Source organism: Oncorhynchus keta, chromosome 9 (genome assembly GCF_023373465.1).
Source record: "Oncorhynchus keta strain PuntledgeMale-10-30-2019 chromosome 9, Oket_V2, whole genome shotgun sequence".
NCBI classification, from domain to species: Eukaryota; Metazoa; Chordata; class Actinopteri; order Salmoniformes; family Salmonidae; genus Oncorhynchus; species Oncorhynchus keta.
This window is the reverse complement of record NC_068429.1, coordinates 23,508,538-23,522,254: the sequence shown is the minus strand read 5'-3', so window position 1 is coordinate 23,522,254 and position 13,717 is coordinate 23,508,538. Positions and strand designations below refer to the sequence as shown.

At 47.2% G+C, this 13,717-nt stretch overlaps 1 protein-coding gene across 1 annotated transcript in view; it reads left to right on the top strand.

Annotated features, from left to right (window-relative positions):
- Positions 1–488: 488 nt before the first annotated feature.
- The window catches only part of LOC118373302 (substance-P receptor-like), a 63,897-nt gene continuing 50,668 nt past the window's right edge, over positions 489–13,717 (top strand). The window contains exons 1-3 of the mRNA XM_052525501.1: positions 489–713; positions 886–1,061; positions 2,681–2,884. Of these exons, the coding sequence (XP_052381461.1) occupies positions 489–713; positions 886–1,061; positions 2,681–2,884 (605 nt within the window). The remainder of the gene's footprint in view (positions 714–885; positions 1,062–2,680; positions 2,885–13,717) is intronic.

Sequence of the window (13,717 nt, the reverse complement as noted above, 5' to 3'; positions counted from 1 at the left end):
CAAATGTTTGGCTTTGTGATGAGCGCATAGTGTGCGTCCTTCCCAGCCTGTGCGCGACAAGAAAAAAGGTTTACTGTTAACGGGAAAGTAAACACGAATATGGAGAACGAAGACCATTTCAATCCCAAAGCTTTTCACCTGTAACTCAAATTATAAAACTTTCTTGTCCATTTGGGAGAGAGAAGTGCGTAAATCTGACAAGTGAGACGGTCAACAGAAGAAAGTAACTAGACTGTTTTTACTTCTGCGATATTCTCCCAGATCAACATTCCATTCACCTTCTTTTTTCGGTTACTATCAACATATTTGGGGGTTTATAACCCTCAGCATCAAAGCTAAACCTCAGAAGATGGTTTTGTTGTGAAACGATCACACAAGGTTAGGCTACTGGGAATATCTCTATTTATTCTTCAAATATAATATTTATTATTTTAGCTATTACTATTTGGATTATTCCTCTTTCAACACAAAATATCCGAGATCTAAAGATGGACTCGTTTTTGAACACCACGGACCTTTCCATTAACGCCACTAACGGCTCCGGTTTGAACGACACAGAGGGATATAACCAGTTCGTGCAGCCGATCTGGCAGATCGCTCTCTGGGCCATCGCCTACTGCAGCATGGTGTGCGTCTCGGTGATCGGTAACCTGGTGGTCATCTGGATCATCCTCGCGCACAAACGCATGAGGACCGTGACCAACTACTTCCTGGTAAACAAACACATGTAAAATGATAAAGAACGAGAGAGCGAGGACAGACGTTATGTAATAATTTCCAAATTAATGTATTTTATTTTTAAAATATCACCAGTGAATGTGAACTTTGTTTGTGTGCATGTGTCTGTCCGTTTGTCTGTGTCTGATTCCTCTTTTCTCCTCCCAGGTGAACCTTGCCTTTGCAGAGGCATCTATGTCTGCCTTCAACACAGTGATAAACTTTGCATACAGCATCCATAACGAGTGGTACTTTGGTTTGGGCTACTGTCGGTTCCATAACTTCTTCCCCATTGCAGCTGTCTTCACCAGCATATACTCCATGACCGCCATAGCACTGGAAAGGTGAGCTGTGTGTGTGTGTGTGTGTGTGTGTGTGTGTGTGTGTGTGTGTGTGTGTGTGTGTGTGTGTGTGTGTGTGTGTGTGTGTGTGTGTGTGTGTGTGTGTGTGTGTGTGTGTGTGTGTGTGTGTGTGTGTGTGTGTGTGTGTGTGTGTGTGTATGTGTGTGTGTGTGTGTGTGTAAGAGAGAGATAGAGAGGGAGGCAGGGATAGGGAGAGTGAGAGAACAAATAGGAAGGGGTGATAATCAAGAGGGAAGGAGAGGGGAAGAGAGGAGGAGAGGAGGAGAAGGGGTGGACGGGATTGAGGAGAGAAAGGGCGAAGAAGAGAGAAACGGCAAAGAAAGAGAGGAAGGGAGATGATAGTTTTGGCATCACCCCATCTCTGTCTTGGTTAGAAAAGTAAATCACATCAGTGAAGCAACACAACGAGAGGAGAGGATGAGAGAAGGAGAGGAGGCGAGGAGGAGAGGAGGGTAGAGGAGGCGAGAAGGAGAGGAGAAGGATCAGATACACTCACATCAACTCTGCATGATTACCTTTCATTAGAGCTTGGAGGAACACGCACACAGTGCAGTGTCTCTTCTCCATCTGTCACCAGAATGTAGCTGTTGTGCTAAAGAAGTTGAACTATCAGTAATTGCCAATTAAATTAAACCAGTGGTTTGTAAAACTAATCGGAGCCATGTCTGTATCCCCTGGTGTCCCCTCAGTAGCGAGCGTGTGTGTATATATAAATGTGTGTCTGTGTTACAGTAATGTGCCTGTGTGTATAGCAGTGTGTGTGTGCGTGTGTGTGTATAACAATGTGCGTGTGTGTATAACTGATTACTATGTGTGTGTGTATTACTGATCTGCGTGTATTACTGACCTCTCTCTCTCTGTGTGTGTGTGTGTGTGTGTGTGTGTGTGTGTGTTACTGATCTCTCTGTGTGTGTGTATATTACTGATCTGTGTGTGTGTAGTACTGATATCTGTGTGTGTGTATTACAGTGTGTGTGTGTATTACTGATCTGCGTGTATTACTGACCTCTCTCTGTGTGTGTGTGTGTGTGTGTTACTGATCTCTCTGTGTGTGTGTATATTACTGATCTGTGTGTGTGTAGTACTGATATCTGTGTGTGTGTATTACAGTGTGTGTGTGTGTGTATTACTGACCTCTGTGTGTCAAAATCGAATTAAAATCAAATCAAATTGTATTTGTCACATGCTTCATAAACAACAGGTGTAGAATAACAGTGAATGGCTTACTTACGGGCCCTTCCCAACAATGCAGAGACAAAGATACAACAACAAAATAGTGACAGGAGGATTAAATACACAGTGAATAATGAGTAACAATGACGGGAAAGTGAGTGTGTGAGTGTGTGAGAGAGAGAGCATATGTGAGTGTGAGTGTGTGTGTATGAGTGTGTGTGTGTGTGTGTGTGCGTGTGTGTGTGCGTGTGTGTGTGCGTGTGTATGTGTGTGTGTGTGTGTGTCTTGGGGTGTATGTGTGAGTGTGTTGGTAGAGTCTCGTGTTTGTGCATAAAGTCAGTGAAAGAGAGTTAGTGTAAAAATTCATATCCCACATGTGTGTGTGTGTATAACTAGTCACTTTGTGTGTGTTTTTGTGTGTGTTCCAGGTACATGGCTATCATCCACCCCCTGAGGCAGAGGTTGTCTTCAGCAGAGACCCGTGTAGTGATCGGAGGGATCTGGGTGTTAGCTCTACTATTGGCCTTCCCCCAGTACTACTACTCAGCTACTGACCAGCTGCCTGGTAGGACTGTTTGTTACATCCAATGGCCTGAATACTCCAATGATACAACCATGGACTTCAAAAAGATGTGAGTACTGAGACACACACACAAAGGTGTTTGAAGGAAGCGTAATCTTCAGGAGGTTCACTACACATTAGAGAATAAACTGAATTATTTTCTGTCTGTAGAATCTGATTCACTACTCACATCCTTTTTCTGTCTCCCAACTTCTGGATGAATAGGCCGAGCGTCTTTCTGCTGTTTGTCTCCTTGTAATGTAGCATCCTAGTGGAATGATTCATGAATCTATCCAACCTCTATTAGCCAGGAGACTGATTTAGAACCAAACAGATGACAGGTGTTCAGTCTGTGGGGGTTATTTGTTATGAATAATCATTGTTAGACAGACTTTCATTAATTGCATTGTTATTATTGTTTTTCTGTTTTGTTGTGTTGTTTGTTGATGCTGTGTGATCATCTTTATATATATATAGTGATCATCTTTATATATATATAGCATTTTATTTATCACACAGAAAACAAGACAATTCAAATCAATGATATATTAAAGAGATTAATAATCATCTTTAACAGTCTAGACTTCCTAGACAGCCATGTTCTGAACTGTGAAATATAAGTTGTTCTCTATGAATGATAACAGTTTGATATCATTAGTCAACAATGCAGCAATTAAAAAAGACAGACTAGACGGTTTAGCTATTATTTTCAGGGCTGTCAAAGTTAACGTGTACATTTGTTTTGGTGCCGTGAATTGCGTCTGTTTTTCCTTCCATTGATTGGTGCGTACATCACTGGTCGTTTTTAACTACTCGCGAGCCGCTATTTTTTGGGTTTGATAACAAACAACATTGTTTAGCTAGCTAGCAACCTGATAACATGACCACTGACTAGGCTATGCACAAATGTAGATGGCACAGGACGAACTGAACAGGAATAGACTTCTCAAAGAGATGCTTCAAAGGTGGGCTGCATTTGCAAGAGTGGGGTGTGTATGATTGTGTGAGAGAGGATGTGTGTTTCAAGTTTTGAATTGTCACGTGCACAGGGGTGGAACAGTACCCAATTGAGTAAAAGTAAAGATACCTTAACCAGTTATGCATTAGGGGGCGCATTTTTTGGATGAAAAACGTTCCAGTTTTAAACAAGATATTTTGTCACGAAAAGATGCTTGACTATGCATATAATTGACAGCTTTGGAAAGAAAACACTCTGACGTTTCCAAATCTGCAAAAATATTATCTGTGAGTGCCACAGAACTGATGCTACAGGCAAAACCAAGATTAAATTTCAAACAGGAAATGCCCCAGATCTTGGAGGCGCTTTGTTCCAATGTCTCCTTATATGGCTGTGAATGCGCAAGGAATGGGCCTACACTTTCTGTCGTTTCCCCAAGGTGTCTGCAGCATTGTGACGTATTTGTAGGCATATCATTGGAAGATTGACCATAAGAAACTACATTTACCAGGTGTCAGCTCGGTGTCCTCCGTCGAAACTATTGCATAATCTCCAGGAGCGTGCATGTTTCCATTTTGAAGAGAAGAGAAACTAAACTGCCACGAGTGACTTATCATCGAATAGATATGTGAAAAACACCTTGAGGATTGATCCTTAACAATGTTTGCCATGTTTCTGTCGATATTGTAATGACCTGACTAGATCATAAATGAACAATTGTCCAGACAGAGGCTTGAGTTTGCGAATTGACGGTTTATTAAACCAACTTTACACAGGTTACTGTTTGGGCCGTAGCACACGCCAAATAGATGACAGATAACCCACAAGCCAATCGTGACCTTCTCTTGTGAAGCCCAGACGTAAGAGAGAGAGAACAAAGGCTGAACCTGGTCTTAACTTCCAATGCTCCACCCCCCTGCCCAACCCCCCTCCACGCCACTCCGCCAACCACCAGGATGCCCGGCATCAGAACATTCCAGGCATTCCCGTGATTGGCAGATAGCAGGTTGATTGACATGTCGGACCCCGCGAACACCGGGTACTGGTCAGTACAACACAACCACCTCCTAGCCTAACACATAACACACAGCTGTCTGTGCGGGTCGCTACACAGCCCCCCCACCACAAAGTCCCTCGTCCCCGAGGGAACAAACAAAGTCTCTGAAGCGACCCGGAGGTCTCCTTTGCCTGCGTGGCCGTGATGGTCGCAGAGTGCCCCTCTGGGAACCAGGGGATGAAGGCAGGGATATGGGGGACAAGGAAGCGGGAACGGGTAATACAGTCCGTGGCTCTGGGGAACCACGCGGTGACACGGGGGGAGACAGGGGGAGTGGACTGTCTGGAGCCTTGTCTGCGGCACCTGAGGGTGGGTGCCTGGAGAATGTCATTGCCAGAGAGGGGAATTGTGGGGTTCCTGGGGTTTGGGGAGAAGAGGCCCCCTCTGTATGGGGCTAACCTGTCCCGGTGCAGTGCCACCTTTCTCCCCCTGGGAGGAAGCTGCACCCGGTACACAACCTCTCCTACCCTCTCCAGGACACTGCAGGGTCCCACCCAGTGACTGTCCAACTTGGGGCATCTGCCTTTTTTCCTTAGGGGGCTGTAGACCCAGACCAGCTCCCCAGCCACAAAGTGCCTTCCCGGGTGTGCACGTCATAGTTCCTTTTCTGCCTCACACCTGCATTCACCAGCTGCTCTCTGGCGAAGGTGTGGGCTGTCTCCAGGCGGTCCTGGAGTCTCCGGGCATACTCCGGCCCCGGAGGAACATGAGGGCTATCCAGGGGCCGACCAAACGCCATCTCCGCAGGGGTGCGGATCTCTCTCCCCAGCATGAGGAGGGCAGGCGTGGAGTCTTGGACAGCGGAGCGGCATGCCATGAGGACCATAGGCAGGTGCTTGTCCCAGTCACGCTGGTGTTTGGAAGAGACAATGGCCAGCTGCTGTCCAAGCGTTTTGTTGAAGCGCTCCACAAGGCCATCACTTTGAGGATGGAGAGGAGTAGTGCGGGTCTTGTGCATACCCAGCCTCTCACACATGGTGGCGAACACACGGGACTCAAAGTTTCTGCCTTGGTCGCTGTGGATGGACTCTGCAGCTCCAAACCTGCTGAACATCCCCGCTGTCAGGGCGTCGACGATGGTCTCTGCCTCCTGGTCAGGCAGAGCATAGGCCTCGGGCCATTTTGTGAAATAGTCCATGGCCGTGAGCACCCAGCGGTTTCCACTGTCTGTGGTGGGGAACGGCCCAACTACATCCACTCCCACCCTCTCCATGGGAGCCCCCACTGGGAACTGTTGGAGCTGAGCATGAGAGCGGCCTGGGGGGGCCCTTTCTCGCTGTGCAGTTGTCAAAGTCCTCCACATCCCTCTTGTGCTGCCCCCAGTAGAAGCCCTGACGGAGACGGCGCAGTGTTTTTGTGACCCCAAAGTGTCCAGTCCCCACCCCCCCATGAGTACTCTGGAGCACAGCCTCCCGCAATGCTTTTGGGACCACCACCTGCCACCTCTCCTCTCCCGTAGCTGACTCCTTCCATGCCCGCTGTAGCACGCCATCAGCCAGCCGCAGTCTCTCAAACTTCGACCACAACCCTTTGGTCGCGAGTGAGAGCGCTGTCACCTCTTCCCATGGTGGCCTCACCTGCGCCTCTACCCACTGTAGCACTGGCTGTAGGTCTGTGTCCCGTCCCTGCTGCTGCCGCCATTCAGCCGCGTCGACAGTCTGCAGCTCACAGCAGACAGGCCCGCTCGCCCGACACACTGTGGCACAGACACCCTCCTCTGCCCGCAGCTCTCTCTCCCGTCCCTCTCTCCGTTCACAGTGGCGGCAGCCGTCTGCAGTACAGGGCCGACGGGACATGGCGTCGGCGTTGGAGTGGCGTGCCCGTGCCCTGTGCACCACCGTGAAGTCATACGGCTGAAGCTCCTCCAACCAGCGTGCCACCTGCCCCTCTGGCTCTCTGAAAGACATGAGCCACTGGAGAGCAGAGTGGTCAGTCCTTACAGTAAAGGGCAGACCACCCAGGTAGTACTTGAAGTGTTTGACGGAAGCCACAACAGCCAAGAGCTCCCGCCGGGTGACAGAGTAGCGGCGCTCATGTTTGTCAAATGTTTTGCTGAAGTACGCCACCACTCTCTCCCCCTCTGGCCCCACCTGGGCCAGCACCCCACCCATGCCCACATTGCTCGCGTCTGTGTCCAGGATAAAGGGCAAGGTGAGGTCGGGGGCGAGCACGGGGCCTCGATCAGTGCACGTTTGAGGGTGTTGAACGCCTCCTCACACTCCACTGTCCAAGTGAAAGCCTTGTCCTTCGGCAGCAGGCGGTTCAGTGGAGCAGCAACGTTGAGAAGCCCCGTACAAACCTCCTGTAGTACGAGGCCAGGCCCAGGAAGCTCTTCAGCTGACGCTGGTCGGTGGGGGTGGGCCAGTCTCTGACAGCCCCTACCTTGTCCTCCATGGTGCTGATCCCCTCCTTCCCCACTCGGTGGCCCAAGAAGGACACCTCTCTCCTCATGAAGTGGCACTTCTCGGGGGTGGAGCTTCAGACCTGCGGCAGCCACCCTCTCCAGCACACGCCGTAGCGCCCCCAGGGCTGACTGGAAGGAGCTGCCATGGGCCAGGATGTCATCGAGGTATACCAGACACTGCTGTCGGGGGATGCCATCCAGCACCCTGTCCATCAAACGCTCAAAAGTAGCTGGAGCGTTGCACAGGCCAAAGCACAGGACCTTGAACTGCCAGTGTCCTCTGTTAGTGGAGAACGCAGTTTTGGCTCTGGCCTCTGGGGAGAGGGGCACCTGCCAGTAGCCACTGCGGAGGTCTAGTGAGGAGAACCAGGAGGACCCCTAACCAGGTCCAGCGACTCATCGATACGTGTTATGGGGTATGAGTCCTTCCTGGTTACCTCATTCAGCCGCCTGTAGTCCGCACAGAACCTCAGCTTGCCCCCCTTCTTCGGAACCATGACGACTGGCGCCGCCCAGGGGCTGTCTGAGGGCTCAATGAAGTCTGCCCGCTGCATCTCCAACACAGCCTTGTCTGCCGCCTCCTGGCGTGCCAGCGGGATACGGCGGGGACGCATCTTGATGGGTCGAGCATCACCTGTGTCGATCTCATGCTGCACCAGATGAGTCTGACCCACCTCTTCCTCACTCAACGCAAAGCTGTCTCTGAATTCAAACAGCAACTGCCACAACCGTTCCTGCTGCTCAGGGTCAAGACCAACACAGTTCCTCCCCATATCTCCCTCACTGCAGACAGTGTCCTCTCCTCTCCCATCTGGGGTAGCTGGGCTGGGGGTGCGGCCCGGGCTCACAGAGGGCTGTGTCATGGAGGTAGCTGGGGAATGTAACACACCGCCGTAGGTGACAGGGGGACTGGGGAAAAGTCACACACAGCTGTGGGGAGGGGCGCAGCCATGAGTCTCTGCTGCTTTAACTGTTGGAGTAAAGGGTTTGTTGGGTTGAGTGAATGTGACATTAGGGGGCCATGGTGACTTCCGTTCCTCCCTGGAAGCTCAGTGTGCCCCTATTTAGGTCTAACTGGCAGCCTGTGCTCCTAAGAAAGTCCAACCCCAGGATACAAGGGTCCTGCACAGCCGCCACCCACACAGGATGACGCACAGTCCTGCCCCTACTGTCAGAGTCATTATTCCCTTCCCTTTCATACCTTAAGGGAAGAATTCGGCAGTACCTGTATGGTTAGTGAGAAAGTCCATATTGCAAATGTACGGTCCCTTACTAGACGTCCGAAATCGTTTGTAAAATTCGCGGACGGCGTCGGGCGAGCGGCAGGGCCGGACCTACCAGGAAGTCATCAAATGAACGTTGTCGGACATTCGGTTTCCGTTTTACAAAAATAATAAGATTTATGTCATTTTTCCCATGTCCCGGAAATTCCCACAAGAGGGCATAAGCAATCATATGGCTATTGCTACAAAACATCACGATTCACGACGGGGCCTTATCTCGAAAACTGAAAATATTTAGAAGCCGAAACTCGGTGAGCGTAGGGGCGGCATAATGGGCAGTTGGCCCCGAACAAGATGGCGTCTAGGCCTCAACGGTTTTTGAGTTATGGCCATTTATCTGGGATTAAAGGTCCAAAATGAAAATAGAGAAATTATTTTTCCACTTCACGTCAAAGTCAAGGAGCCTCCGGTGTCAATAAAAAAGAACCAGCCATTTATCTATCGTCATTTAAGAGAAATCGTACAACGACACCTTGGTGATGTTCACGGATAAGTGTTTTTTTTCAACGGTTACAGATCCAGTTGCAGGTTGTTCTTACGAATCTTTTTAAAGTGTGCTGCGGAGCTCTGCGAGATTTCTGTGATTTTCTATGATTTTCTGAAATAACACACACTCACTAAACCCTCCGTAAATAACTCAGTTCTTAACGTAAAGACTTAAAACTCAGGATTCTGTAAAGGCATACCCCAATCATGATATGAGTTTATTTATAGCTTCCTGTGCCAACCGGAAGTGCCTTTAATGGTGTCACAGTGGCAGTTTCCATGGGTTAAAAGGTCAGATCTTTTCAAAACTTCATATGTGTGACTAGGTAACCCTCATGAACTGTAAATCAGTCATTTCTCCCAGCAGATGTCAAAGAAAAGCTCTCACACGCACACACAGCAAGGATGGAGTGAAAAAGTGTGGTTCTTAAAGACACAGAGAGCAGGCAATGGCATAAACATAATGTCTAGGCCGTGTCGAGTTCAACGAGATATCCCGCTTGACCGTAGCTCGCTCGGTCTGAGCGCAGCGACCATTAGAAAAGTAGGCCCAAAATGAAGCCTGCCCCACAACGTCATTTGCTTTTGGGTGACAGTGAGAGAACCGTTAGGGTGAGAAGCACAATTCGACCTCAGGTATGTTCCTAAGGTCCTTCCGATCCGTGCAAGCCTAACGTTGACAGTGTGGCATTAACCCTTAATAGTTAAAAGATGGTGTTTACTTCAAAAAGTTTGCATTGATTTCTCTCCCCATAGGAATACATTGCCTTTACCCCTAAATTCAACCTGAAGTCTATATGGGTTATGAATGCCGTATGAACCTGTCTTTGGTAACAGTCCATCAGGCCAGTATGAGGTCTACCTGTGTTGATTCTAGGCTTCCTGGACCAACCGGAAGTGGTTAAAATCACCCTAAAAGTGTTTTTCCATTACCTGCCTGCAGTTTGATAGACATAGTGCATTCAACCCTGTGTAAATCAGTCAATTCTTAACGTAAGGACTTAAAACTCAGGATTCTGTAAGTTTCTATGTCAATCAAGACATGGGTTTACTTATAGCTTCCTGACAACCGGAAGTGCCTTTAATGATGTCACAGTGGCAGTTTCCAAGGGTTAAAAGGTCAGATCTTTTCAAAACTTCATATGTGTGACTAGGTAACCCTCATGAACTGTAAATCAGTCATTTCTCCCAACAGATGTCAAAGAAAAGCTCTCACACGCACACACAGCAAGGATGGAGTGAAAAAGTGCGGTTCTCAAAGACACAGAGAGCAGGCAATGGCATAAACATAATCTCTAGGGGCTTTGCCGAGTTCAACGAGATATCCCGCTTGACCGTAGCTCGCTCGGTCTGAGCGCAGCGACCATTAGAAAAGTAGGCCCAAAATGAAGCCTGCCCCACAACGTCATTTGCTTTTGGGTGACAGTGAGAGAACCGTTAGGGTGAGAAGCACAATTCGACCTCAGGTACGTTCCTAAGGTCCTCCTGATCCGTGCAAGCCTAACCTTGACCGTGTGGCATTAACCCTTAATAGTTAAAATAAGGTGTTTACTTCAAAGAGTTTGCATTGACTTCTCTCCCCATAGGAATACATTGCCTGCACCCCTAAATTCAACCTGAAGCCTATGTGGGTTATGAATGACTTATGAACCTGTCTTCTATGACAGTCCATCAGACCACTATGAGGTCTACCTGTGCCAATTATAAGCTTCCTGAAGCAACCGGAAGTGGTTGAAATCACCTTATCAGTGTTGATCCATACACTGCATGCAGTTTGATAGACATAGTGCATTCAACCCTGTGTAGATCAGTCAATTTAACTTAAAGACTTAAAACTCAGGATTCTGTAAGTGGCTATGTCAATCAAGACATGTGTTTACTTATAGCTTCCTGTGCCAACCGGAAGTGCCTTTAATTGGGTCACACTGTCTGTTTTGAAGGGTTAGAAAAGTCACATCTCTCCAAAACTTCATATGTGTGACCAGGTAACCCTCTAAACTGTAAATCTGTCATTTCTCCCAGCAGATGTCAAAGAAAGCTCTCACACGCACACACAGCAAGGATGGAGTGAAAAGTGTGGTTCTCAAAGACACAGAGAGCAGGCAATGGCATAAACATAATGTCTAGGCAGTGCCGAGTTCAACGAGATATCCCGCTTGACCGTAGCTCGCTCGGTCTGAGCGCAGCGACCTTAGAAAAGTAGGCCCAAAATGAAGCCTGCCCCACAACGTCATTTGCTTTTGGGTGACAGTGAGAACCGTTAGGGTGAGAAGCACAATTCGACCTCAGGTATGTTCCTAAGGTCCTTCCGATCCGTGCAAGCCTAACGTTGACCGTGTGGCATTAACCCTTAATAGTTAAAAGAAGGTGTTTACTTCAAAGAGTTTGCATTGACTTCTCTCCCCATAGGAATACATTGCCTTTACCCCTAAATTCAACCTGAGGTCTATGGGTTATGAATTCCGTATGAACCTGTCTTTGGTAACAGTCCATCAGGCCAGTGTGAGGTCTACCTGTGTTGATTCTAAGCTTCCTGGACCAACCGGAAGTGGTTAAAATCACCCTAAAAGTGTTTTCCATTACCTGCCTGCAGTTTGATAGACATAGTGCATTAAACCCTGTGTAAATCAGTCAATTCTTAACGTAAGGACTTAAAACACAGGATTCTGTAAAAGCATAGCCCAGTGAGGATATGTGTTGACTTATAGCTTCCTGTGCCAACCGGAAGTGCCTTAATTGGTGTCTCAGGGGCTGTTTCGAGGGGTTAAAAAGTCAGATCTGTCCAAAACTTCATATGTGTGATTAGGCAACCCCCATGAACTGTAAATCAGTCATTTTTCCCATAAAATTTCAAAGGAAAACTAAATCACACAGACACACAACTTGGAAGGAGGACGATTGGGGTTTGTAGAGACAGACAGTGCCTCCAATAGTTAGCTTTGTTCGAGCTAAAAAGAACCGTCAGACCTAGAGTTCAAACTTTAGAAACCTGTTCTAGACCTCGGGTCGATAGTGCGTGGTGAGTTAGGTGGCTCTAGAAGGTTCTCGGACCGAGAAATAGCCTCGTACATTTGCAATGATTTCAATTCATTTTGACCATTACGAAAATGGCGACATTTAGAAAAGTCTCAGAGACACAAGACTAGGTGCATTGGAACCGGCTCGGCCCATAGAGACGGACCCCAACGTTTCGGTCCGATAGCTCATTCAAGGACCCCATAGCAAGGCATGGAAAAAGTGGATTTTCAGCACCAATTAGGGTTTTACTCGGGCACCGAAGGACCTATCGAGCCGAAACTCGGGATTCGGGGTCGCCTCACATAGGCCTTCACATAATGTCTGACCTGGACCCGCAGCTAGAACGTAACTATGTGTTTTACGTTTTTATTATGTTTTAAACTAAAGGCGCTGTGAATTATGGGCCTGCTCTGACATATATGATAGTTGGCTTCTAAATGAGTTGGAAAAAGTGGGTTTGGTGTCAATTGGTATCAGTTTGGTGTCAAAATGACATCTAATTGACTGATGGACACTGACTTGCTAGTTGACTTTTGTACATTAGCAATATGTTTAAACGGAGAGGACCATCACCAAAAGTGACATTCTGAAATCAACCCTAACGAGCCATGGAGATGAACCAGAATCACTGCCCAGCTATCCCGAGTTCATCGGGCCAGTCAATTTCACATTCCTGCAGGATTTTTATAGCATGACAAATTCGTGATGGTACCACCCATTGAACCATATTGCAAATGCACAGTGACTTTGCAAAGTGAGAAAACATAAACAAATGGACATGATGAAATCAACACAACGAGTGATGAAATGTACAACTATCACTGCTCAGCCATCCTGTGTTCATCAGACCAGTCAATTTTGCATTTTTGAGCATGTCAAATTTCATATGGTAAATGCACATTGAAACATATTGCAAATGCACGTGCACTTACAATATGATTCTATCATCCTGTGTTCCCATAGCGAGCATTAATATCAGAATGACCGGTAAATGCATTTACAACCATATTTTTATTTTTGGGTTACCAGTTGCACAACAATGCACGTGCATTTGCAATATGATTCTATAGTGAAAAAACATCACCTAATGGACATGATGAAATCAACACAACGAGTGATGGAAATGTACAACTATCACTGCTCGGCCATCCTGTGTCCATCAGACCAGTCAATTTTGCATTTTTGAGCATGTCAAATTTCATATGGTAAATGCACATTGAAACATATTGCAAATGCGCGCGCACTTGCAATATGATTCTATAGTGTAAAAACATCACCTAATGGACATGATGAAATCAACACAACGAGTGATGGAAATGTACAACTATCACTGCCCGGCCATCCTGTGTTCCCATAGCGAGCATTAATATCAGAATGACCGGTAAATGCATTTACAACCATATTTTTATTTTTGGGTTACCAGTTGCACAACAATGCACGTGCATTTGCAATATGATTCTATAGTGAAAAAACATCACCTAATGGACATGATGAAATCAACACAACGAGTGATGGAAATGTACAACTATCACTGCTCGGCCATCCTGTGTCCATCAGACCAGTCAATTTTGCATTTTTGAGCATGTCAAATTTCATATGGTAAATGCACATTGAAACATATTGCAAATGCGCGCGCACTTGCAATATGATTCTATAGTGTAAAAACATCACCTAATGGACATGATGAAATCAACACA